Source organism: Rhinoderma darwinii, chromosome 5 (assembly GCF_050947455.1).
Source record: "Rhinoderma darwinii isolate aRhiDar2 chromosome 5, aRhiDar2.hap1, whole genome shotgun sequence".
Taxonomy (NCBI): Eukaryota; Metazoa; Chordata; class Amphibia; order Anura; family Rhinodermatidae; genus Rhinoderma; species Rhinoderma darwinii.
Window position 1 is genome coordinate 224333134 of NC_134691.1, and position 27937 is coordinate 224361070.

Consider the following 27937-nt stretch of genomic DNA (forward strand, 5'->3'; position numbering starts at 1 on the left):
TCTGCTAACATGTGTATGTACTGTGGGAGAAAGGGTCATTTTGTGCGTCGGTGTCCTCAGAAGTCAGGAGAGACTATGCTACGTGCACTAAAACCCTATGCAAAGTTCTCTTCTAGACTCCGTTTACACTCTCTATCTTAACGGGTGAAGCATCCCATTCTGTCTCAGCCGATCTGGATTCTGGATCGGTAAGCAACTTCATACACCAGGCCTTAGTAGTAGTAGACTTGTCTCATTTACCCACGACCCTTCTAAAAGAAACCTCTAGCGGAGGCTTCGGTAAATGGGCATCCATTGCCGTATCCAATTCTCTCTATCGCTGAACCATTGAGATTACAAGTGGGGGCGCCTCACACAGAATAAATAGTCTTATGTTCTATCTGAGCCTATGAATCCAGACCTGCTGGGTCTACCCTGCCTTCGCAAGCATCCTCCCATCGTTAACTGGAATTCCAGAGAAATTCTTTAGTGGGGACCCTGTAGTCAACACACTGTCTGCCTGCAGTTTGTCAGTAGCTCCCTAGTCTATCTCCGTAATATGCCTGCTATACAGACGTGTTCAGCAAGAAGGAGGCTGAGAGCTTGCCTCCGTAATGTCCATACGACCGTCCAATCGAGTTGCTTCCTGGGACATCACCTCCTCGTGGATGGGTATATACTCTCCCTCTCTCTCTCTGCCAGAGACCCAAGCCACGTCGGCATATGTAAAGGAAAACCTCAAGAGGGATTTATTAGGAAGTCAACTGCTCCAGCCGGAGCAGGATTTTTCATTGTAGAGAAAAGAGATGGATCCCTCCGGCCTTCAGTAGACTATCGTGGTCTGAATAAGACCCTGTCAAAAACTAGTACCCTTACCGCTCATCTCCAACCTATTCAATAGAATCCGTGTAGCCAAGATTATCACAAAGCTGAATCTATGTGGGGCTTGCAACTTGATCCGTATTGGTAAAGAGGACGTGTGGAAAACCGCATCACTACGAGTATCTCGTGATGCCCTTCGGTTTATGCAATGCTTCAGCTGTGTTCCAGGAATTCATTAATGACATATTCCAGGATCTATTGTATGTCTGTTTGGTGGTGTATCTGAACGATATCTTGAACTACTCACCTGATCTGACGACACACCGGAAGCATGTTTGCCAAGTCCAGTCGCGGTTAAGGGAGAACAATCTCTACACCAACTGGAAAAGTGCGCGTTCGAGAATAAATACTTGCCCTTCCTCGGAGAATATAATTTCCAATCATGGACTCCAGATGGATCCGAAAAGAGCAAAGATTCGTCCTCAAAATCTCCGTGCTATACCGAGGGTTCCTGCGATTTGTGAATTTCTATCATCAATTTATCCTTAATTTCTCATCACTTACTGCTCCCATATCTGCTCTCACCAAAAAGGGGGCAAATGCAAAAAGTTGATCCCCTGAAGCAGAATTTGCATTCATTAAGCTTAAAAAGTCCTTTACTTCTGCCTCTGTTGTTCATCATCCAGATGTTTTCCGGCAGTTCTCATTGGAGGTTGAAGCCTCTTCCGTTGTTGCTGGAACACTTCTCTTTCAGAGAAACGCTTAAGTAAAAGCTGTTCTCTGTGGTTTCTTCTCTAAACTCTTCTCTGCAGCAGAAAGGAACTATTCCATTAGAGACCGTGAAATTTTGGCCATCATATTGGCCCTTAGGGTATGTACACACGAGAAGTGGCTTTTACGTCTGAAAAGACAGACTGTTTTCAGGAGAAAACAAATGCGTTTCAGACGTAAAAGCTCCTCCTTGCATTATGCGAGGCGTCTTTGACGCTCGTAAATCTTGAGCTGCTCTTCATTGACTTTAATGAAGAACGGCTCAAATTACGTTGCAAAGAAGTGTCCTGCACTTCTTTGCCGAGGCAGTCATTTCATGCATCGTCGTTTGACAGCTGTCAAACGACGACGCGTAAATGACAGGTCGTCGGCACAGTATGTCGGCAAACCCATTCAAATGAATGGGCAGATGTTTGCCGACGTATTGTAGCCCTATTTTCAGACGAAAAACGAGGCATAATACGCCTCGTTTACGTCTGAAAATAGGTTGTGTGAACCCAGCCTTGGAGTGGAGGCATTAGTTAGAAGGTTCTGCACATCCTGTAGTCATCTACACTGATCACAAGACTTAGTCAGCACGTCGTCTTAACCCACATAAAGCCAGGTGTTCCCTTTTCTTTGCCAGATTACATTTCCAACTCCATTTCCGTCTAGCCGACAAAAATGTGAAAGCGGATGAACTATCTCATTCTTTTGAAACCGATAACCTAAAAGATTATCCTCTGCATATCATTGACCCTTCCTGTATTATTCCAGTTAACCCTCTGCAGATCAAAGACTTTCTTCCTGGGAAAATTTTTGTTCGTCCTACGAACAGAGGAAGAATTCTTGCCTGTGGCCACAACTCCATGTTGGTAGGTCACTCGGGCATTCATAAAACTCGGGACTTTATCTCTCGTCATTATTGGTGGCCCATGATGTGTTGGACTATGTCTCTTCCTGTACCAAGTGTGCCTAAAATAAAATTACTCATTCCAAGCCTGCAGGCCTACTCCAACAACTGACAGGACTGACCAGCTCATGGCAACACATTGCCAAGGATTTTATTACAGATTTTCCTTCCTCTGATGGTTGCACCCCCATTTGGGTTATTGTTGACAGTTTTTCCAAAATGGCACATTTTGTTCCTCTGTCCCTCCCCTCAGCCTGGCAAGCCTATGTGTTCAGCATGTCTTTCGTCTGCACGGATTGCCTTTTCATATTCCAAATTCTGGAGAGCCCTGTGCAAACTTCTGGACGTGAAATTCTGGATTCCAAGAAGGTTGGAGGGAGGAATGTTTTTCTACTGGACTGGAAAGGTTTTGGTCCTGAGGAGAGATCTTGGGAACCTAAAGAAATCAAAAAGTTCCTTCTTCGTTCTGAACCTAAGAGGAGGGGGCATAAGGAGGGTACTGTAGCACCCGCAGCCACTGACCACCGATGTTCCCCTCCTGCCCGCGGTCGCCAGCTGAAGTGTCTTCCCCGGCACCCGTCTCCTCCGGGACGCCGACAAGCTCTTAACCTTGTGGGGCAGAGTACGATCTGCCCGTAGGGTGCACGTGCCTGCGCTCTCACAGTCTCTTAAAAGGGCCAGCGCATCAGTAAAAGTATCCCCAGCCTATCCCTGCATACCCAGGACTATTAAAGGAAGTCTGCCCTGTACACCAGTGCCTGAGCAACGTTGTAGTAACCTAGCATTAGCCTGCGAATGGTCCGTATCCTGTGTCAGTTACCAGTCGGTATCCTGCATCCATAACCAGTCGGTATCCCCTATCCTCTATCCGTGACCAGTCATTATCCCGCTTCATGTGTCCATGACCAGTCGCTATCCTGTACCCTGTATCCTGTGGCCGCTACCAGTAATCCGACAACAGCCTGCTTCCCGCATCCCAGCACCAGCCTGCTTCATGTCATCTGACACCTGCTTGTTTCCACCACCTACAATCTGACTGTCTCCAGCTGCCACCAAGCTACAATCTACCTGTGACTTACATCTTACATCTGTCTGGCCGGCAGCTACTCCAGTGAAGTAGCCCAGTGGATCCACAACCACATTGGACGTTACAATAGTTAACTGACCAAAATATTGCAACAAATTGAAATAATGACAAAATAAAAGTGATAGTGACATAACCTGGTGCCTGGGCAACTAAGTAGAATAATGATTATTACCATATAAATAGAACATTTAAAACTTAGGATACAAAAATGGTAAAATTATTTAGAAAATCCTCCAAACAAGCATGTTCAATGGCCTACGGCTCTATGTGGATAGAAGAAACCCATGCGTATCATCCACTTCTCTTCAGAACACCCAGCTTCTGGCAGATCACGCTGTGACGTCACTTCCCCAGGTCCTGCATCGTGTCAGACGAGCGAGGACACATCGGCACCAGAGGCTACAGTTGATTCTGCAGCAGCATCAGCGTTTGCAGGTAAGTAGCTACATCGACTTACCTGCAAACGCCGATGCTGCTGCAGAATCAACTGTTCCTCTGGTGCCGATGTGTCCTCGCTCGTCTGACACGATGCAGGACCTGTGAGTGACGTCACTGCCAGAAGCTGGGCGTTCTGAAGAGAAGTGGATGATACTTCTCGTCAGAACGCCCAGCTAGTAAAAGTAGTAAAAACGCCCCGATGTACGCACATAATACACGCCCAGTTGTACTTTTACTTTTAAACACGCCCAGTTGTACTTTTGCAAGCCTCATTTGCATAAATACAAAAATGGTCATAACTTGGCCAAAAATGCTCGTTTTTTAAAATAAAAACGTTACTGTAATCTACATTGCAGCGCCTATCTGCTGCAATAGCAGATAGGGGTTGCAAAATCTGGTGACAGAGCCTCTTTAAATTAATGTGCGGCGGATGGAGCTAAGTAAAAATGAAAGTTCTCACAGATATGCCATTTCAGTGCCCATTATGTTGAACCCAGCCTGTGCCCCTCAAATTACACACCCAATATATTGTTAAGTGGGTTATACCGGGTATGGCAATTCCATATATGTGGATGTAAACTGCTGTTTGGGCACACTGCAGGGATCAGAATTGAAGGATCGCCATTTGAAGTGTGGATTTTACCAAGTAGTAGTGTTGTCTGGGGTTTTACTGGTATTTCAGTTTGTAATGTGGTGGCATTTGGTACAATATGGGCAGCCTCACTTTTAGCAGATGTGCTTGGGCCCTCCCCTTCCTTGTTCCCCAATATTAGGGTCTTGATAACCTCTTGAAACAAAAGGAATGTTCCCCTTTGTCTTGGACATCAGTAGTTTTTTTCATCCTCGCCTTACGATAGCCATTATTTCTATTTATTTTTCCATCAACAAAGCTGTTTGTGGGCTTGTTTTTTGCAAGACGAGCTGTAGATTTTATTGGTACCATTTTGGGGTACATTTGACTTTTGATCACATTTTACTCCATTTTTTGGCAGGCAACATGAATAAAAAAATAAGCTGATGTCACGGGCTCAGCTACCAAGCTGTGCCATCAGTGTGCCATACTTGTGAGAAGATACATGTAGGTTAAACGTTGGGAAGGGGTTAATGTGTCATATGTAGAAATATATAAGTTTTTTGTGGGGCAATTTATTTTTCAAATAAAACTGATAGGCTGCTTCTTGATTTTTAACACATTAAATACACAGTGGCAACTTCACTTTTTAAATGGCTTTTGTTGTGTGATATCACGCTGCAGAAAGTTATCCAAGAGTCCAGATAAACTTGGCTACATCTGTATGTTCTCTTTAAATCAATGGCTGTATTCACACTTGTGATGGAATTTATGACAGACACTGACGCAAATGTGAACAGAGACTTATTAATGAAATGAAAACTAAATTAATGAACCATTAACTTCAAATTGCTTTAAAGGCTAGGTACACCTTTGAAAGGGATTTTTTTTTTTAAATTAAATAAAAAAGATCAATCAGTGACACTTTATAATTAGTTTTTATTAAAAATTATTTTTACTTTTTTAAGATTTTGTATACAGAGCAACTGTATCGTGCACTAAGACCTGATCAGTCAGGTTCACGAGACTAACGGGTTCAGTGTCAGTGGGTCCTGCGTGTCTCTGACGCCCAGGATACAAATGTAATCGATCACATCTAAGTTTTGAACTTATCCATCACATCTAAGTTCTGAACTTAGATGTGATGGATAACAGGTAGATCCTGCACGTCAGAGACACGCAGGACCAGCTGACACATTGGGACAGTCAGTCCCTCAGACCTGACAGGTACACAATGCATCTTAAGATAGTGCTGCTCTGTATGCAAAATGTCAATGTCTCAAAAAGTAAAAATAAATTTTTAATAAAAACGAATTATAAAGCTGCCCCAAACACACTGATTGGCCTTTTTACAAAAAAAAATTCCTTTCAAAAGGTGTACATAACCTTTAAATCATGAAAAAAACAAAATAACAACATATTGCAATAAAATTAAAACACAAACCCACATACTAAAGTAAAGATTCTAACACTCATGACACTGTAAACTGCAATAACTTATGTTTCAGAAGTTATATTAACCTGATTTCATGCAGAGCTGTATCACAGCATGAAGGGAATGTTCTCCAATGGTTTCCACATCAGCACCCATGGTTACAAGCCAAACGACAAGCTCATTGACAAGATTCATATCCATGTATACAGCTGAACCCACCGAAATCTAAAAAAAAAAATGCAGCGTACAGCGTTTGAGGAAACATAAGTGATAACTAGATTCTCTCCTATCTTTCCACCAAAAAATAAGTAAAATACTCGAAAGCAAGTGGTTAATTGATGACTGAACAAGCTCACCGATTGCTTTTTATTTTATTTTCTTTATTGAGAAATAGCGGTGATACTGTGCATTCACTAGACATTTCTCAGCTGAAAGAAGGCCTAGCTATGAACCGGTTTGCAGCTTGTGAATGTAAACAAGAGTGTCCGCATTCACTAATCGCAAACTCATTTCTTGATAATGGTGAGGAATACTTGCCTTGCTGATCATGCAGGGAAAGCAAGTGTGCCTGTGCCATCAGGACCGGGGCAACGGTTTAATACACAGCCTCAGTACTGTTCTAAAGGCGGAAATAAAACAAACCACTCCCCCGTTAACCAATTGAATGCTGTGATCAACGCTGATCACGGCATTATAAGGGAGAGCATGGGCGGGAGATCCCATTTAATCGCATCATGGGGAATCCCTGTGACGCGATCGAGTCCCATACCTTGTATGGGCGTACCACCCAGAGCTCATTGAAGGACCCCAGGGCAGTCTAAGCATAATTCCTGCTGTTACTGAGGTATTCCCTAACAACTGCCTGTGTGCGAGTGCACATGCTAATGTACTGGCATATCGATTTTCACGATAAAACAATTTGGACTATGACAATGATACTTCGTGTAGAATGACTATTCTAGATACCAAAACGATACTTCGCTAAAATTAAAAACCGCAAAAACTGTTCTTCTATGTTTCTAGTCTGTCCTTCTTTGGTTTTATGCATGGCTGCTGGTTCGGGATGTATAAAATTTGCTGTTTCTTCCGGATTGATGCAGATGTCGGTCAGAGCTGTGTATTGTATCTCTTGCATTGCACTTATTGTTATCGTACTTACTGGCCTGTGAGCCAATGTCTGTGCTGTTTATGTCGGCACTATCTTCTCGGTGTTTGAAAAATGAAAATAAAAGAATTTATAAAAAATAAAAAACGCAAAAACAAAAAGTTCTTCCATTTTCTTATGTACACGGTGTTATCAATTTTGAACCTCCATGTGCCTCATATTAATAGTAATTAACCCCATCATATACCTCAGTCATAATGGGCAACATTGGGTTAATGTGTGAGGAACATGATGGGGTTAATTACTATTAGGCCTTATTTACATGAACATGTTAAACGTCCGTGTGACAGTCGTTGAAACAACGGCCGTTACACGGACCTATATAATTCAATGTGGCCGTTCACACGGCCATTGTTTCAATGGATCGTGTGAAGGGTCTGTGAGAAAAGAGGACATGTCCTATTTTTTTCACGCATCCCTCCATAGACTGTAGTCTATGGGGGATGCGTGATATCGCATCCCACAGCGCAGAGCATGGATGCACCCTTGATATGAAAAACGCCCGTTTTTCACGTCTGAGATGCTCAACGCTCGCCTGAATCTAGCCTTAATGTAAGGCACATGGAGGTTCAAAATTCATAACACCATGTGCCTCACATTAAGTGACCCCCATCATTTCCCTCATATAATGGCAACATTGGGGTTAACCCCTTAGGGACCGGGCCAATTTTGGCCTTGAAGACTATTTTTTTCCTCTGCATCCTGTGATCATGTTTTAATTTTTTGCTCGACGTAGCTGTATGAGACTTGGAAAAGTTGTACTTTATGAAGCTGACATTTTTTGGTACATTATCGTTTAATTGATATAAATTTTTACTTTGGCAAAAATAAGCAGGTTTTTTTGTGTTTTTAAAGCAAATAACATAAATGATGCTAAAAATCTGTTGTGCAGATTATTCGGGTCGTGACGATACCAAGTATGTGTATTAATAAGGCTTATTTAAAAAAATATATATATATGTTATAGTTTTTTTTTATTTAACATTCTGTTTTTTAATTCGTTTTACTTTTTAGCTTTAATGTACTGATATATAGAGATTATATATATATATATATATATATATATCTTTATAAAAAAAACAAATGTAAAAAAAATCTGTTAAAAAAAAATACAATCGCACATTTATTAAAATAATTAAACTTTATAATAATAAGTTCCAAAGCATAAAATAATATGCACATATTTGGTAATGCCACGGCCGTAACAATGCACAATCAATTGATAGTATCATTTATGATAATCCGTGTATGCTGTAAAAAAAAAAAATTAAAATCAACTGCCACGGAACGATTTTCTTTCCACTCTTGCCAAAATAAAAATTGCTATAAAATAAACGCGAATGTACTGTACATGTACCAAGAAATGGTCCTTGAAGTACTGAGTTGAAGTTTTGACCGCTGGCATGCAAGGAGGAACAAATTTTTTTTCTAAATTCTGTCTCTCAAGGCCAAAATTGGGCCACTCCTACTGTCTTAGAGAATGTTCTCCTGAGTCATAATTTTTACATAAAAATTAAACGCAGATTTCAAGTAAATTCCCCTTTAGAAATCCATGCATTTAAACACATTTATTTTTACACAGATTATTATTTTTTTTACCACAAGGTTTAGCCCGATTTGGTGCTAATCTCCGTGTGCAAATCTGCAAGTTTTCCATGCACTAAGTGACATGTCTGCGAGATTTTAACTTACACGTGAATTTCCCATTAAAATCAATGACAGGCAGATTGTTTGATACATGTGCGAGATGTATAAATAAACTATACATCTCATACAACCTCATGGCAGGCGTACGTTTCAACAACATTTTGCGTCAAAAGAATAGAGTACCCTATTAATAAATAAGGCACATTTTCAACTGCCCTTACACATTCCTTTTTTCTAAACACTTTTCAAAACTGTATAGTGTAAATATAGCAAGTCAATTTGACGCACACAATGAACGCAAGCAATTTGAATACGAACTCTGAGGCATTTTGCTTTGTAAATCCATCCCAAAGTATATTTGAAAGTTGTAGAAATGTAATTTATATAGTGATTAAACATTTATATATTGTAAAACCACAAAACCTATTGCAATAATAGGTAGCCTTGGAGATCTCCACTCTACTTTCTACATATATTAATGCAAGGATTATGCATACTTTACCTCAAAGATGTCCCTAAGTGACACTTTCAAGTCATTCATATCTTGCGGCAGGTTGGCTTGGGATGCCATTAAAAACATGCAGGACTAGGAAAAAGAAGAAAAGGAAAAAAAAAGTTACATTTCCTTTAGCAATATACATTCAGATTTTATGCTCTTAGTGTAACTACAGTTGTTAAAACTCACAGGTAACAGCTGACCATAATGTGATATGCCAATTCCCTGCAATGGTACAGTATTTGTGCCATCCCTTCAGGTAAAAAAAATTTCAACAAATCTCTCCATTAAAGGGAATGTCTTAGGTATTTAATTCTACTTATATTATCATTAAATCTACGTATGCTGAAAAAGATCAGGTTTGTTTGTTTTAAATGTGTTTTAATAATTACAGTAAAATTATAATATTTCCATGCACCACCCTCTACAAGAGCATAGAAACAACGCTGTATGCACTGCTATAATATACGTCTACGTCAACACCAGTCCATCAGTTGTCTGCTTTTTTTCTTGCCTTCAGTGCTGTATTTCAATCCTTGAGGTGTATGATGATCTGTTGATCTCTATAAGTAATTACAGGAAGGCACATACATAGGAATCTTTAGTCATTACGATAATATGTAATGAAGCTAAAGTTTGGTATACCTTTACTACGTAAAACTACCAAAAAGTGATTCAAAAGTCTTACGTATCACAAAATTGGTACCAATAGAAACTACAGCATGCCATGGAAAAAAAATCAAGCTCCCACACTGCTCAATCGACTGAAAAATAAAAAAAGTTATGGCTTTCAGAATATGGCGACCTACAAATTTTAAGAATTCTTTTTTTCCTTTTAAAAGTGGTAAAATATATATTAAAAAAAAAACTATATAAATTTGGTATTGCCATAACTGTTTTGAACCACAGAATAAAGCTAACATGTCGTGTTTAACCACACGGAACACCGTAAAAATGAAAATTGCACTATTAGTTTTTTTCTTATTTGACCTCAAAGTTCCAGTTTCCCAGTACATCATGGTAAAATAAATGGTGCAGAGAAAAGCTACTCGCCCCGCAAAAAACAAGCCCCCATACGACTATATAGACGGAAAAATATAAAAAGTTATGCCGACGATTAAAAATGGCTGCGGAGAGAAGGGGTTACTCGGGGGACCAAAAATTGCTTTGGATTTCTAATTTTCTGTGAAAAGAAGTCACTTACTAATGTACTTTTATTAATGTAATTTTTAATTCTCTACTAAACCCGGTGAAGTGGTACTGGAAGTCCTGTAATTTTCCTAATATTGATGACGTGCCGATAAGGGCCCACGTGACTGAGGGCTTGCTTCCTGTGCTGTTCGTGTCGGCGTGTTATCAAGCACATGGCTGCAAGGGGCTGGCACATTGCCTATCGCTGGAGTTCCCGAGCAAAGCAACAGCAAGCGCTCTGCCTGGGACTCCAGCAATGCTCCCGACGTCACTGTCCCTATATGGACAGTGACATCTGGAGTTTCCTACCGCCGGAGTCCCCGAGCAGAGCATCAGTCTGTCCATATATTGAGAGTGCATACGACTTCCAGGGAAGGAAAAATAAAAAAATGGGGCTTCCAAAGTGGTGCTACTAACATCCAGAAATTGTGATAAAAGGTGGTAATTTAGTAATAGTTATTGTGGCTACGTGTTTGAACGCTGGTCCGGCGTCTCTTCCTTAGGCCAATTACAACAGTAAAAACAGAGTGCAGTTAAATACAGAGTAAAACATTGAAAAAAAAACCTGCCAAAATCACTTAAAATGGCTATGTGTGTCAGAAAAAAAATTACGTCTCCTAAAGACAGATTATGGCTGGCTGGTATGTTTGCAAATAGTTAAACCCAACAGCTTATTTACCAGCATCTCCCAAACTCTGCACATTCCACAACAGCAAAATAACTGTGTTGAGGCCCTATTACACTGGACAAAATTGCAGCGAGCTTTGATCAACGAGACAGCTCGTTGATTGGCGCTCGTTTGCTCCTGTCACATGGAGCTATGTATGGGGATGAGCGCTCGTTACTCCGATCGCTTGTCCACATACGTCCATTATCATTATGTTGGCAGTGCGTCTCCCCTGTTTACACAGGGAGATGTGCTGCCTACGATAATTTTTTACTTTTTTAAAATTATACGATCAGTAGATGAACGAGCGTTTGCGCGTGCATCTGCTGATCGCTGCCCCGTTTATACAGAGCAATTATCAGCAATGAGCGTTCTATGAACGTTCGTTTGCCCAATAATTGCCCAGTTTAAAGTCCCCTTTAGCCATACTCTGCATTTAACAATAAATAGCTCCCAAACCAAACAAGTACTATTATCAACCTGGAGATGTCACAGCAAGGCACATTCCAGTATATGAGATAGCAGAGTATATAAGGCTGGGTTCACACCTGCGTCATGGGTTTCTGTTATTCAGCTCCATCAGAGGAGCAGAACACAGGAAAACTGGAAGAGACGGTTCCGTCGGCTTTTCATCAGGGTGTCTGTTTTGTTACAGGAAAGAATAGCATGCTGTGCTATTACATAGTTACATAGTTCGTACGGTTGAAAAAAGACACATGTCCATCAAGTTCAACCAAGGGATGGGAAAAGGGAAGGGAAACATTTCTACACATAGGAGCTAATATTTTTTTGTTCTAGGAAATTATATAAGCCTCCCTTAAAACCATCTACTGTCCCTGCTGTGACCAGCTCCTGCGGTAGGCTATTCCATAGATTCACAGTTCTCACAGTAAAGAAGCCTTGTCGCCTCTGCAGGTTGAACCTTTTTTTCTCCAGACGGAGGGAGTGCCCCCTTGTTTTTTGGGGGGGTTATACATGGAACAGGATTTCACCATATTTTTGGTATGTGGCATTAATATATTTATATAAATTAATCACATCCACCTAGGGATGTCACAATACCAGAATTTGGACTTCGATACCGATACTTCGTTTAGTATTGCGATTTCGATACCAAACGATACTTTGCCAACAGTAATAAAAAAATAAAAAAAAAGTTCTTCCATTTTGTGATGTGAGGCGCGAGGTGTGATGATGAATTTTGAATGTGCCTCACATTAATAGTAATTAACCCCATCATGTTTCTCAGTCATAATGGGTTAATGTGTAAGGTACATGATGGGGTTAATTACTATAAATGTGAGGCACATGGAGGTTAAATTCATCATCACACCTCGTGCCTCACAATAAGTGAAAGAAAGCCGTTTTCATTTAAATTTTTTACAGCGCACACATAATAAATGATGCAAAAAAATTGCTGTGCAGGTTATTACGGCTGCGCCAATACCGAATATGTGTGTGTTTTATGTATTGAGACTTATTTTAATGTTTATTGTAAAAAAGGTGCAGGTGTATTTTTTTTAATTTAATATTACTTTGTGTTTACTTTATTTTTAAACTTTAATGTACTGGCATATATCTATATTCCAGTACATTAGCCTGTGTACTGGTAGTACATAGGCTGTTAGGACATACCTCAGTATGCCCTAACAACAGGAAATATGGTAAGACAGCCGTGGGGTCCTTTAATGGACCCTGGGCTGTCTGGTTATATATGGTATGTCCCTCGATCTCGTCACAGGGATTCCTGTGACACGATCCAAGGGGCATCCCCCCTTCTCACTTTCCTCTTGAATGCTGAGGTAAGCTTTGATCGCAGCATTCTGGAGAATAGTGGCGGAGATGAGAGATTTCAATGATCTCCGTCGTTATAGAGCGGGGCTGCGGCTGTGTAATACAGCCATTGCCCCGCTCCTGACATTAAGTGCATGCGCGGTCAGCATGAGGTGATGTGGCCGACGCTGCACTAATGAGCGGCGGCGCAAGCACTGAGGACAGAACACAGGGGTGTTTTCCAGTGTGCCCGCCATGTTCTGTCATCATTGCCGGCAATCATTAGTGCAGCGCTGGCCGCATCACATCATGATGACCGCGCACACACTTGTCAGGACTCAGGAGCGGGGCAATGGCTGTATTACACAGCCGCAGCCCCGCTCTTATACATTAATGTATTACTATACTCCGCACAGCTTAGTATCGAAATACATAAAATAACAGTATCGAACAGTTTGGGGATGCACGGTATCGAAACAGTATCGATGCATCGTGCATCCCTACGTCCCCCCTTAGTCGTCTTTTTTCTAGGCTAAATAGGTTTAATTATTTTAATCTTTCCTCATAACTTAGATTCTCCATGCCCCTTATTAGCTTCGTTGCTCTTCTTTGTATTTTTTCTAACTCCAGGGAATCCTTTCTATGAACTGGAGCCCAGAACTGAACTGCATATTCTAGATGAGGCCTCACTAATGCTTTGTAAAGTGGCAATATTACATCCCTGTCCCATGAGTCGATGCCTCTTTTAATACACGACAATATCCTGCTGGCCTTTGAAGCATCTGATTGACACTGCATGCTGTTATTTAGTTTATGATTTACAAGTACACCCAGATCCTTCTCAACAACTGAATGCGCCAGTGTAGCTCCCCCTAGGACATATGATGCCTGCAGGTTGTTGGTACCCAGATGCATAACTTTACATTTATCAACATTAAACTTCATTTGACAACTAGATGCCCAAACACTTAGTTTGTTTAAATCTGCCTACAATTCATGAACATCTTCCATAGACTGAACTATATTAAATAGCTTGGTGTCATCTGCAAAAATAGAAAGTGCTAATAATCCCATAATCTATATCATTAATAAAAAAGTTGAATAATAATGGTCCCAGCACTGAACCCTGGGGTACACCACTTATTACCAGGGACCATTCAGAGTAGGAATCATTGATCACAACTCTCTGGATACGGTCCTTGAGCCAATTCTCAATCCAATTACAAACTATACGATCGAAACCTATAGTCCTTAATTTACCCATTAGACATATATGGGGGACAGTGTCAAATGCCTTTGCAAAGTCCAAAAACACTATATCCACAGCGGCCCCTCTGTCTAGGCTTCTGCTCACCTCTTCATAAAAACAAATCAGGTTGGTTTGACAACTTCTGTCCTTAGTAAAACCGTGCAGGCTGTCACTTATAATACTATTTATTGTCACATAATCCTGTATATAGTCCCTCAATAGCCCCTCAAACATTTTCCCCACGATGGATGTTAAGCTTACTGGTCTATAATTACCTGGGGAAGACCTAGAACCCTTTTTGAAAATAGGCACCACATTTGCCCTGCGCCAGTCCCTTGGCACTATACTAGTCACTAGAGAATCTCTGAATATTATGAAGAGGGGGACAGAAATAACTGAACTAAGCTCTTTACGAACTCTAGGGTGTAACCCATCTGGTCCCGGGGCCTTGCACACATTTTATTTAATTTAGCTTGCACCATATCTACATTCATCCAATTCAGTATATCAACTGATATATTAACAGCACTGGCAGAGGCTACATCAGCTGCGCTTTCTTCTGTTGTATATACAGAGCTAAAGAACCCATTTAGTAATTCTGCCTTCTCTTGATCCCCTGTGATCAACTCCCCATTACCACTATCTAGGGGTCCTACATGTTCAGACCTTGGCTTTTTTGCATTTATATACTTGAAGAATTTTTTGGGATTTGTTTTACTATCCTTGGCCATCTACCTTTCATTTTGTATTTTTGCTAATTTTATTAAATTTTTACAGATTTTATTACGCTCTTTATAATTTAAAAAGGCTACAGCTGTACCCTCAGATTTGTATTTTTCAAATGCCCTTTTTTTGTCATGTATTGCCCTTTTTACAGAAGGTGTAAGCCATGTGGGGTTTAATTTTAGTCGTTTATACTTGTTACCTATAGGAATAAATTTTGTTCCAGTAATCTCGGCCGGATCTGTAACGGGCCTCCAACGCAGATTAAATAATAGATTTGGTTACTGAGGCACTTTTTTTTACATAATGTATTTCATTTTTATGTTTTAAAACTTTTCTAAAGGTGGCCATATTGGAGACACACCCTTCCTGTATTGTCTGTATTGACCGTACAGCAGGGTATACAGTAAGTGCTTTATAACAGCTCAAATTAAAGTTATTGACAGAGAAATGTCATAGATTATTACAGTCTACAGAAAATGATGGCAAGCCGCTCATCCAGAGACCATAGAGTGTCAGGAGAGCTGCAAACAGATCTGTTTCTATAGTGTTGCTATCCTTTTTTATTTAGAACACCAACAGTACAACATATCTTTCAACTGTAATTAAAGGGGTTGTCCACTACCGGACAACTGATGACCTATCCACCGGATAGGTCATCAGTACATCATTGATGCGAGTCTGACACCCAGACCCCTGAACCGATCAGCTGCTCCGGCTGCCTGCGGGCATCGGATGTCATTGCACAGTATGCAGTGTACAGAGCCATAAGCAGTTGGCTCCGTACGTTGCATAGTGGCCATGCTGCCGAACTGCAGCTCTGCTTCTATTCACTTGAATAGAAGCAGAGCTGCAGTACTACAGCACGGATGCTATTCCATGACCGGAGCCATCTGCCTCCGGGTCGTAGGCAGCCGGTTGGTGCGGGGTCCATGTGTCAGAGCAGCACCTATGATATACTGATGACCTATCCGGTGGATAGGTCATCAGTTGTCCGGTAGTGGGCAACCCCTTAAATCCACAACCTCGGTTGGCTTTATCTCAGTGTACACAGCACTGCTAACAGTGACAGAAAAGAGCACACAAAAAAAATATGTTTGTCATAAAAGCCTGATTTAAATCATATGTAATTTTCTGATAATACAATCCCTTTAAGTTACTACCTCTACCATTTTAAGATATGCAGCAGTCACAAGAGATACTGTGGTTGTAGATTGTTACATTTCCAGCTCTAGATGGTGTATACGTGTACCTTCACTTTTAAAGCTGCATTTACATGTCACAACTTATCAAACCACTGACAGTCAATAGTTTAAAAAATTGCTTTAAGCTTTGAATGAAAATTACGAACATAAGCCGCTTTTTTAAAACGCAAATTCTATTGCCTTTTTAAACAGACGCTGGTGAATATAGGGCATTCGTAAAGGGGTTGACTTTTATGAGGCTAGGGTTTACATTTAAAAGGCATAATAGCATTACCAGATAAATTGCACGCTATATGGACCCTGTGGATTCAATCTCCTCAGACAGCTTAATTTAATATACCTTAAAGAGAAACCTATCACCTGCCCAAAAAACTGAACTAGACATGTCAGATTGCAGGCACCTCAGATTCTGCCGCTTTTTATTTTTTCTTCTAGCCCACACCGTGGCCGAGATATTGGTCACGTTAGTTTTGGTGCCCGATTTGCAAATAAGGCCTTTGACTGTCAAGTGAGTGGGTAACACCTGTCACTTGAGAAGTGGTAACCACCCACTTGACAATCAAAGGTTTCATTTACATATCGGACACCAGAACGAATCGCCCCAATATCTCAGGAACGATGGGGGTTAGAAGTAGAAAATCAAAAAGCATCAGAATCTGTGATGCGCCTGCAATCTAAGTGCAGTTTTTTTGGGAAGGAGACAGGTCCTCTTTAAAGGGAGTCTGACACTAGAATTGGCCTACCAAAGCAGCAGCAAAGTAATATATCGTAGCCTCACCTGAATATAATGCTGTTTTCATTTTTCAGATTTGTGGCTCCGTTGCAGCGATAATAACTTTATTCCTCAAAAGCAAATTAGCTTTTTGAAGCAACGATGGCGTCACCGCTGCTCCAAAGAGCTTTACCTTCTTATCCCTAGTCCGTCCCTCCCTTCTTTGATTGACAGGGCCAAGCAGTGTAGAAGCCAGGATCACGCCTGGCCCAGTATTCTAGCTCAATTGCATGTAAGGAATAAAGTGATTATCGCTGTAATGGAGCCACTCATCTGAAAAAACGAAAACAGCGTTATCTTCAGGCGAGGCTACACAATATTACCGTACTGCTGCTTTGATAGGCTAATTTCTGGTGACAGACTCCCTTTAAGGTGTACCCTAACTATATTTGATATAGTTTACTATACATGACAAAGACTAGGACCACCACATATGAATAACCTAGTACTGAGCAGTCAATTTGAATACACTTGCTGCCTTCTACTGGTTTGCAGCTCCATTTAATACAAGAATCTATCATGGGGCATATTAACCCCTTAATGACCAGCCTATTTTAAATCTTAATGACCAAGGTATTTTTTACATTTTTTCATCGTCGCTTTCCAAGAGCTATAACTTTTTTATTTTTGCATCGACATAGCTGTATAAGGTCTTGTTTTTTGTGGGACAAGTTGTATTTTTTATTAGCACCATTTTGGGGTATTGATTAACTTTTAGTAACTTTTTTTTGGAAGGGAATAGAAAAAACCCCAGAAATTTCACCACTCTTTTGCGTCCTAAATCTACGCCGTTTACAGTGTGGTATAACTAACACAATAACTTTATTCAGCGGGTTGTTACGATTGCAACATTACCAAATTTGCATAGATTTTGTATGTTTTACTACTTTTACACAGTAAAAACACTTTTTTTTCAAAATTATTTGTTTTTGTGTCTCCATTTTTGAAGAGTCATAACTTTTTTTATTGTTCCCGCCGATGCAGTTGTATGAGGGATTTTTTTTTGCGGGACGACTTTTACGTTTTTATTGGTACCATTTTGGAGTAGATGCGACTTTTTATCACATTTTTTTTTAAAGCAGGATTCACAGAAAACTGCAATTTTTCCATTGTTTATTTTATTTTTTTACAGTGTTAAATAATGTAATTCATTTATAGTCGGAGTCGTTACGGACGCGGCGATACCAAATAGGTGTAACTTTTTTGCTTTATTTTGTTTTTTTTAATAGTAAAGCATTTTGTAAGGGGAAAAAGTGTGTTTTTCATTTTTTTTCCACATTTTTTTTTTTTAATTAACTTTATTAAACTTTTTTACTAGTTCAACTAGGGGACTTCACTATGCGATCCTCCGATCGCTTTTATAATACCTTGCAATACTTTTGTATTGCAGTGTATTACGGCCTGTCCGTTTAAAATGGACAGGCATCTGCAAGGCCATGCCTCTGGCATGACCTAGCAGGCATTCCCTACAGGCAGACCTGGGGGCTTTTATTAGGCCCCCGGCTGCCATCGAAGACACAGACACTCGGCGTTCTTATCACCGGGTGTCGGTGGGAGAGGGAGCTCCCACCCTCTCTCAAAAACCACTCAGATGCGGCGCTCGCTATTGAGCACCGCATCTGAGGGGTTAAACGAGTGAGATCGATGCTTATATCGATCTCACCCGTTAGAGCAGGGATGCCCCCAGCCCTCAGCTACCTCTGGTAACAGAGATCAGGGAGATGGCTCCCTGCTCTGTTTATTTATTCCAATGCAGCGCCGTGAAAAGGAGTATGCATCAGAATAAAGCCCATTAGTGGCCGCCGTGAAAAGGCGTATTGGCGGTCACTAACTTGTTAAGCACACCGAGATTGTGGGAATATTCCTACTTTGATTTGTTAATACTTTCCATTCGCTTTGTTATTTTGGAATGGTTGTGGATGATCTGTTTTCGCTGCTTCTATTGGTTCCAGTAATCATGTAAATGGTCACATGATCGCCGGGATGCCGTTAGTGGGAGGCTACTGCTGGGTGTAACTAGACAACCCCAGCCACAGAGGAAAAGTTTAGTGTAAAAAAAACATTTCTATAGTGTGTAATATATTTCCTCTTGCATAGATTGTTTCTCAATAAAATCTTTATGGAATAAAACAAAACAAAAAAAAACAACACTTAAGAGTACAAGATTGCCAATTTTTTATGGTTCAAGGTCACAAACAGGAAAATTATTACCTTGTACATGCGTTCTTTTAGGAGTTTCGCTATTAGTGGCTGCCAGACATCCTTTGTGTATCCCGCTCTCAAGACTTCCACAAATAGTCTTCTGAAGTCGATGCTTCTTCCACCTCCTGCTCATAAAAATAAACAAAATATTTTGCAGGTATTATTTCTGCTGTTAACCAAAGATCTGAGCACAATTAATAAGGAGCCTATTAGCACAGAATGTTTGGGGCCGAAGACTCCGTCCATCAGGTAAGCTAAACCTTAAAAGGAAACACCTTCTTCATGCTGCCCTCTATGAACAGTATGCAGTAGTGACAGGCATGGTGATTTGAACAGTGTGTTATTTATGTGTGAATGAGGTGTCTGGTGAAATGGATGCTCCCCCTGTTCATCTGCTGCTGCTGTTTTTTATTATGCAAAGTAATATTGGCAGGTGGGAACCCGCATTTCATGAATTTTTCAGACTTCAGGCTCACTGCATGAAAGCGCACTGCAACTAATAAATCAGCGTGCCTGTCACTATTGCATGCTGCTCTCAGAGAGGACAGCATGAAGTAGGCAACACATTCCCTTTAAGTCATGTATGACCTTAAAGGGAACCTGTCACCAGCATTTCACCTATTAAACCAGCAATACCTGGTGATAGTGGGTGAAAAATCATTTCTATGTAACCTATATTTATCTTCTAAGTAGGCTCTGTACCTTTAGTATTCCATTTTTTAGTGTTCCTATGCCCTATGCTAATGAGCATAAAAGAGTCATATCTTCGTTCGAAAAGAGTCACATCTTCATTCCTCAAGCCTTTCCGAGTTAACCCCGCCTCCTTACCTTTGATTGAAGTCTCCTCACATCTCCCCCAGGCACCTATGAAATTCTGCGCTTGTGAATTGATGTCCTCTTCTGTTGTGCGCACAAAGGGACACTGGATTATTACCGTAAACTGCGCAGAATGTTTGCAGACGGTTATTTACGGTCGGAGGAAGTTTTTAGGAGAGGGGATATCGGCAATGAACTTTTGACAGCAGCAGCCAGTGAGGGGTGAGTAGAGTTGAATAGGTGAAATACTGGTGACCGGTTCCCTTTAAATTCCTTGTATGCTATTGCAAAAAGTAGGCGTAGATTCCTTAGGCCTCATGCACACGACCGTAAAAACACCCGTTATTACGGGTCGTAATTACGACCCGAAATAACGGGCCCATAGACTTCTGTTGGCCACGGGTACCTTCCCGTTTTCTCACGGGAAGGTGCCCGTGTCGTTAAAAAGATAGAACATGTTCTATTTTTTTATTTTACGGGCCGTGCTACTATACTTTATAATGGGAGCACGGCTCGGAAAAACGTGGCCTGCCGTGCTCGTAATTACGAGCACAGTCGTGTGAATGAGGCCTTAGTCTATAATATACTCACTTATGAGCCTACATTTACTGGTAATATGGTTCAAAATGCAGGCTGATTTTTATGATGTCCTGAATTGCTTCTACTCTCCAATGCAGTTGGAACGCATGTTGCTATATGTACATATTTACCATAATGCTATGGTCATAATCCTTAAGATGTTGAACATTTATTGAAGAATGCTCTATAATGTTGCTGCTGAACTATGCCATGTTGTACCTGGTGTAGGCCACGCAACTTTTTAGCATAGAAAAGTAGTGGAAAATCGTTTGCAAAACAGTTCCCCGGAGTGTAAATTTGAAAGCCACGTGTCGTAGGCTTCTACAGCTGCTGTTCTTATTTTTATACGTATTTTATGTCTAAAATTGAGATACCAGTGTAGAATAAAATTGTGTTGTGCTCCTGATAAAATTAGGAAAGTATCATCTAGAACAGGGGTCTCAAACTCGGCCGGGTAAGTGGGCGGCATATAGAAAAAATGGGAAGTTGACGGGCCGCATTACTTTCAAATTTGATACAATACAAAATTATTGTTAATCAATTAGTTATTTTAACTACTATAACACTATATTACTAGAATAATAATACTACATTACTATAATAATAGCGCTAGGTTTAAAATTTGAGATATTTCTCCACGTGCTTATTTCAACAATCCAGCTTTCCAGTTTAAGTGTCGCTAAATGCAGTCCGGCTCAGTTAGCACACATGTCAAGATTGGGCAGCCCCTTTTTAGATAGTGCCGCAGTGCCCTCTGTGGATGCTGCCGCAGTGCCCTCTGTAGAGGCTGCCCCAGTGCCCTCTGTAGAGGCTGCCCCAGTGCCCTCTGTAGAGGCTGCCCCAGTGCCCTCTGTAGAGGCTGCCCCAGTGCCCTCTGTAGAGGCTGCCCCAGTGCCCTCTGTAGAGGCTGCCCCAGTGCCCTCTGTAGAGGCTGCCCCAGTGCCCTCTGTAGAGGCTGCCCCAGTGCCCTCTGTAGAGGCTGCCCCAGTGCCCTCTGTAGAGGCTGCCCCAGTGCCCTCTGTAGAGGCTGCCCCAGTGCCATCTGTAGAGGCTGCCCCAGTGCCATCTGTAGAGGCTGCCCCAGTGATGTCAGGGGCTTGCCCAGAGCTGGAGTCCCAGGCAGAGCGCTAGTAGGCTCTTCCTGGGACTCCAGCTGTGCTCCTGACATCACTGGGACTCCTGCTCTGGGGAAGCCCCTGACATCATTGTCGATGTATGGACAGCGATGTCAGAGGCTTCCCCAGAGTCCCGGAGCAGAGCCGATAACAGCGCTCTGCCCGGGACTCTGCTCTGGGGAAGACCCTGACACACTGTCCATATATGGGCAGCGATGTCAGGGAATTCCACAGAGTCCCGGAGCAGAGCCGACACCAGCGCTCTGCTCTGGGCAAGACCCTGACACACTGTCCATATATGGGCAGCGATGTCAGGGAATTCCACAGAGTCCCGGAGCAGAGCCGACACCAGCGCTCTGCTCGGGACTCCGGCTCTGGGGAAGCCCCAGACATCGCTGTTAATATGTGGACAGCGATGTCAGGGAATTCCACAGAGTCCCGGAGCAGAGCCGACACCAGCGCTCTGCTCGGGACTCCGGCTCTGGGGAAGCCCCAGACATCGCTGTTCATATGTGGACAGCGATGTCAGGGAATTCCACAGAGTCCCGGAGCAGAGCCGACACCAGCGCTCTGCTCCGCTCTGGGCAAGACCCTGACACACTGTCCATATATGGACAGCGATGTCAGGGAATTCCACAGAGTCCCGGAGCAGAGCCGACACCAGCGCTCTGCTCGGGACTCCGGCTCTGGGGAAGCCCCAGACAGCGCTGTTCATATGTGGACAGCGATGTCAGGGAATTCCACAGAGTCCAGGAGCAGAGCCGACACCAGCGCTCTGCTCCGCTCTGGGCAAGACCCTGACACACTGTCCATATATGGGCAGCGATGTCAGGGAATTCCACAGAGTCCCGGAGCAGAGCCGACACCAGCGCTCTGCTCGGGACTCCGGCTCTGCGGAAGCCCCAGACATCGCTGTTCATATGTGGACAGCGATGTCAGGGAATTCCACAGAGTCCCGGAGCAGAGCCGACACCAGCGCTCTGCTCGTGACTCCGGCTCTGGGGAAGCCCCAGACATCGCTGTTCATATGTAGACAGCGATGTCAGGGAATTCCAGAGTCTCGGAGTAGAGACGATACTAGCGGCTCTGTGTCCCGCGGGCCGCAGATGACAGCCCCAGGGGCCGCATGCGGCCCGCGGGCCGCGTGCTTGAGACCCCTGATCTAGAACCATATACAGACTTTCCCCTGCCCTCCCTCATTTGTGTTGTCCTTTAACTTCGACTGCACTGATAGTGAATAATTAAGATATGAATACACATTACTTATGAAAACCTCTATCAGACGCCCTTTCCCAGGGACACCGATGTCTACTGGCACTTGTCTACTGTTCCAATATGTAAATCCTGCCCTGGACCATTTTGCAAAGTTTTTTTTACATTACAATCACTGGAAAGATGAAACTTCCTTTTTCATCCATCAAAACATGGACTATGATGTTTAGAATGGTATAACCAATTTAGAAATATCGGCAAGGTTGTGCCACTGTAGTGACACATGAAGCAGGAGGATTTCAGACAGCGGATTAGGTATAGATAAGTCAGTCTATAGTGTCTCTTTGTCTAAACAAATGCTGTCAAGTATAGGTTATACAATTGAAAGGTACAAGAAACTTGCATCAGAATGGCTTGTAGAAAATATAACAGTAAAAGGGTATTTTCAGATATTGTTCTGCCTTCTAATTTTAAAGATGTAGCCATTGTGGTCGCAACGTTACCACTACGCCTTGTTTTCTGTAGGTTCCAAATTAGAAGTAGGTATATATACGAGCTCGGTGAGTCAAATCACTCTGAGACCATGTTCTCAAAAAGAAAGACTCCAATTTATTATCATATACAGTGTACAGGGTGGGCCATTTATATGGATACACCTAAATAAAATGGGAATGGTTGGTGATACTAACTTCCTGTTTGTGGCACATTAGTATATGGGAGGGGGGAAACTTTTCAAGCTGGGTGTTGACCATGGCGGCCATTTTGAAGTCGGCCATTTTGTATCCAACTTTAGTTTTTTCAATGGGAAGAGGGTCATATGACACATCAAACTTATCGAGAATTTCACAAGAAAAACAATGGTGTGCTTGGTTTTAACGTTACTTTATTCTTTCATGAGTTATTTATGTCATTATGGGTGTCAGGTCCGAGCATTCCTAGATGAACAGTTTCCTGGAAAGTGGATTGGTCGTCGTGGGCCAGTTGATGGCCCCCTAGGTCTCCCGATCTGACCCCCTTAGACTTTTATCTTTGGGGTCATCTGAAGGCAATTGTCTATGCTGTGAAGATACGAGATGTGCAGTAACTGAAACTACGGATACTGGAAGCCTGTGCTAGCATTTCTTCTGCGGTGTTGCTATCAGTGTGTGAAGAGTGGGAGAAGAGGGTTGCATTGACAATCCAACACAATGGGCAGCACTTTGAACACATTTTATAAGTGGTCAGAAACTTGTAAATAACTCATGAAAGAATAAAGTAACGTTAAAACCAAGCACACAATTGTTTTTCTTGTGAAATTCTCGATAAGTTTGATGTGTCACATGAACCTCTTCCCATTGAAAAAAATAAAGTTGGATACAAAATGGCCGACATGGTCAACACCCAGCTTGAAAAGTTTCCCCCCTCCCATATACTAATGTGCCACAAACAGGAAGTTAACATCACCAACCATTCCCATTTTATTTAGGTGTATCCATATAAATGGCCCACCCTGTATATTTATAAGTCACAGAACAAAGAGCATAACTCATATTGTAAATCAGCAAAGGGAGAATTCCTCCCTCTGACCTTGAGCTCCATCCCAAACTGTTACTTCTATAAACTATTCTACTGCCAAGAAGAAATACCTTAAGTAATCTGCAGACTATTACAAGGCAAACTAAAAGACTAAAAATGAATATCACACTGTGCAGTGTATACTGACAAAATACAAAACATGGAAATTTGAAATTATTCCTTCACACTATCTTTAAATTGGAAATGAACACATTAAATACACAGTGGCAAGAAACTTTAACTTAACTGCAGTGTCAAGTTAAAATTTGCTAAATCTGCACATCTACCTGGTCTGAAGATTTATATTGCAGCTAATTAGAGAAGTTCCATATATTAGGGAAAGATTTATCCGTGGGAATAAAGACACCTGTGAGATTAACCTTCATTAAAGAGAAAATTTTCTTGAATATGGCAAACCTCATGCAGAAAAAAAAACAATCTGGGCCAGGGCTTCTTATGTAAGTTTAATCCATTTTAGATCTCTTCTATGTTTCTAAATAACTGGAAGTTCTGAGCTAGCAGATAAAATGGTATTCTACTGGAATTTTTAAATGCAAAACATTAATTACCTTCAATACTTTCAAAACCCTTGAAGATCCCATGTAGAAATTCAACTACATCTTTGCTATCTGATGGCTGACGAAGACATTGAAGGCCTGCTCCAAATAATATCAAAGCGAAAGACAAATCATGTAGCTTCAGAGCCGACTCGCCAGCACGGTAATAGGCCTGTAATGCAGAAAATAAAAGTTCTCTAACAGGTTTAAGGTTTCCATTTAATGAGGAATTGATCAAGTAGATTAGAAAATGGCAAAACTTCCTATTTTCAATAAATAAACTTTAATTTATACAACTGGAAACCCCCTTAAAAATAGTAAGCCATTTTGAAGCACAATATAATCTATTTTTAGTTTAGCTGCTTCAATTACTTTATTATTAGGCAAACAATCTAATTATAAGCTCTGGTTTGATCTAGAACAAGATACCTTATATAAAGATATCATTAATTATTTGTGGCTCACACCATATAAGATTTTAAAATACTCAGATATAGTAACAGCCTTACAAATACTTCACTGAGAATTTGGAATAAACGAAACAAAAAACTACATTTCATTCCAATCGGTGAATACACACCTCTACTCTCAGTAATTCTAATTAGGCTTAGATCACTTAAAGAAAGAAGTCTACATACAAGTTACTTAACAAAATGCCTATTGGGATAATACTAAACAAAGACAAAACTTTGAATAAAAAAATGTCAGCCTCAGTTTTTGAAATGATAGAATGATTATAACGGACGTGGTTATTCTCAGACAGTTGAGTAAAAGCCTCACCACGTCTGTTATAATCATTATATGAGTTTCACGCGATAAGACTGGCCTAGTTGTGCCTGGATTAAACAGCCACATGCTGATAGGTAAGCGTCCGAGGCTCTCTGCTAGCTCCGCTCATTGAGAATCTATGGCGGCCTAGCCCACTTGGCTAGCGAGCGGTTCATTTACATATTGTTTAATAAAGGGGGGGGCAATATCTCAGCAACGGAGGGAGGCAGAATTAAGAAACAAACACCACTGGATTCACAGACACATCGGCAATTAAAGAGGCTCTGTCACCACATTATAAGTGCCCTGTCTCCTACATAAGGAGATTGGCGCTATAATGTAGGTGACAGTAATACTTTTTATTTCAAAAAACGATTTGTTTTCACCACTTTATTAGCGATTTTAGATTTATGCTAATGAGTTGCTTAATGCCCAAGTGGGCGTGTTTTTACTTTAAACCAAGTGGGCGTTGTACAGAGGAGTGTATGACGCTGACCAATCAGCGTCATGCACTCCCCTCCGTTCATTTAGTCAGCGCATAGGGATCCTTTTAGATCACTATGTGCTGTCTTATACTAACACATTAACAATACTGAAGTGTTTAGACAGTGAATAGACATTCCACGGGATATCTATTCACAATCTCTGTACTTCGTTACTGTTTCTGTGGTAGTTACAGCAGAGCAAGCGTAATCTCGTTGTAACCGGTCATCTACAGCGTAATCTCGCGAGATTACGCTTACTCTGCTGTAACTACCACAGAAACAGTAAAGGTTTATTAAAGGTGTACAAAGATGGCGGACCTGGGGGCCTTCATTAAGCGCGATGCCACTTGTTACTCTGAAGTGTCGGCTGTAACAAGCAGCCGACACCCGCATCGTATGGAGCGGGTTCACTTCGTGAGCCCGCTCCATACTGCGCCTGCCCGACTTTGGCGTATGGATACGTCAAATGTCGGGAAGGGGTTAAAGAGTCCAATAATTCCTTGTGATTCTCAATAGTAGTTGAAAGTATCTAAAGCGCATGTGGGGAGGAACTTGGTGCTTAGAACCAATTTGTGCAAAAGTGGCTATCCGGTCATTCACAACTAGATCAGCCAAAGTCAAAACTCCCAGCCGCCTAGCCTATTCAGGATCAGGTATCCTTTGTACATGTGTCAGAAGTTAATTATACCACAGCATCGTCACAGATCACCACCCTACCACGTTATTGCGGATTAGCAATAAGGACCTCTGCCAAACCTTCAAAGTAGTAGTCATTGGAGTTGAGAGTTAGTAAACTGGAGGAGGGGGTGGGGGCAACATAAGGAATTCACTAAAGCCTTGTAAAAGCCCAGCAACAAGGCCTCGAGGTCTGTACAAGAGTTTGCATGCCTATGAATAAACCACTACCACACATACGAAGTACGTCCCAAAAGTAATGAGAATGATTTCTAAAAAAAATCCTTATACTCAGAATACATACATTTAGGCTCAAGCACCTTCAAAGTAAGTCCTCTGGGACTGAACACAACAATTCCAGCGACACTGCCATTCTTCATAGCAGTGCTGGAAGTCTTCATGTGAGAGTTTGTTCAGAGCCCTTGTTGCAGATGACTGGACGTTTTCAACAGTACTAAAATGGTGTCCTTTCAGGTGATTGATTTTGGGGAATAAAAAAAAGTGTCACACAGTGCCAAGACAGGGCTATAGGGTGAGTGAGGAAGGGTAAGGATGTTTTTTTGTGCCAAAAACTCCCTCACAGCCAATGATGTGTGACTCGGCGCATTGTCATGGTGGAGTATCCATGTTTTTGCAATGTCAGGGCGCACTCACAAAACCCTTCTCCTCAAACGCTCCAGGACCTGTAGGTAAAAAGTCTGATTCACTATCCTGGTGGTACAAATTCTTTGTGAACAACTCCTTGACAGTCCCCAAAAAACAACCCGTTGAGAATTGATTTAACGCTCGATTTTCTCATCCGGGCTCTTTTCGGCCGAGGTGACTTGGGAGTGTGCCATTCTGAACTCTGCCCATTTGTTTCAGGATCTTACTCAAAAACTCATGTTTTGTCTCTAGTAAACACTCTACGCAAAAAGTCTGGCTCAGTGGTCACACGATCTAACAGTTCTTGGGTAATGAACTCCTCGTGGGAAGCATAAGAAAAAAAAAAACATTCTCTTTACTTTTGGGATGCTCCTCGTACACCAGCTGACTAGCTAGGAAGTAAAGGTAAATATTCGGTAGGGCCAAGCATCCTTTGTCAATTGGCA

The 27937-nt window shown here is 41.6% G+C and overlaps 1 protein-coding gene across 2 annotated transcripts in view; it reads right to left on the bottom strand.

The window, feature by feature from the left end:
- The window catches only part of TRANK1 (tetratricopeptide repeat and ankyrin repeat containing 1), a 281007-nt gene that overhangs the window by 130675 nt on the left and 122395 nt on the right, over positions 1-27937 (bottom strand). For both annotated transcript variants that reach the window (XM_075826966.1, XM_075826965.1), the window contains 4 exons: positions 24931-25090; positions 19095-19210; positions 9310-9393; positions 6082-6220 (listed from right to left, as the gene is read on the bottom strand). In XM_075826966.1, coding sequence (XP_075683081.1) covers positions 6082-6220; positions 9310-9393; positions 19095-19210; positions 24931-25090 — 499 coding nt within the window. The remainder of the gene's footprint in view (positions 1-6081; positions 6221-9309; positions 9394-19094; positions 19211-24930; positions 25091-27937) is intronic.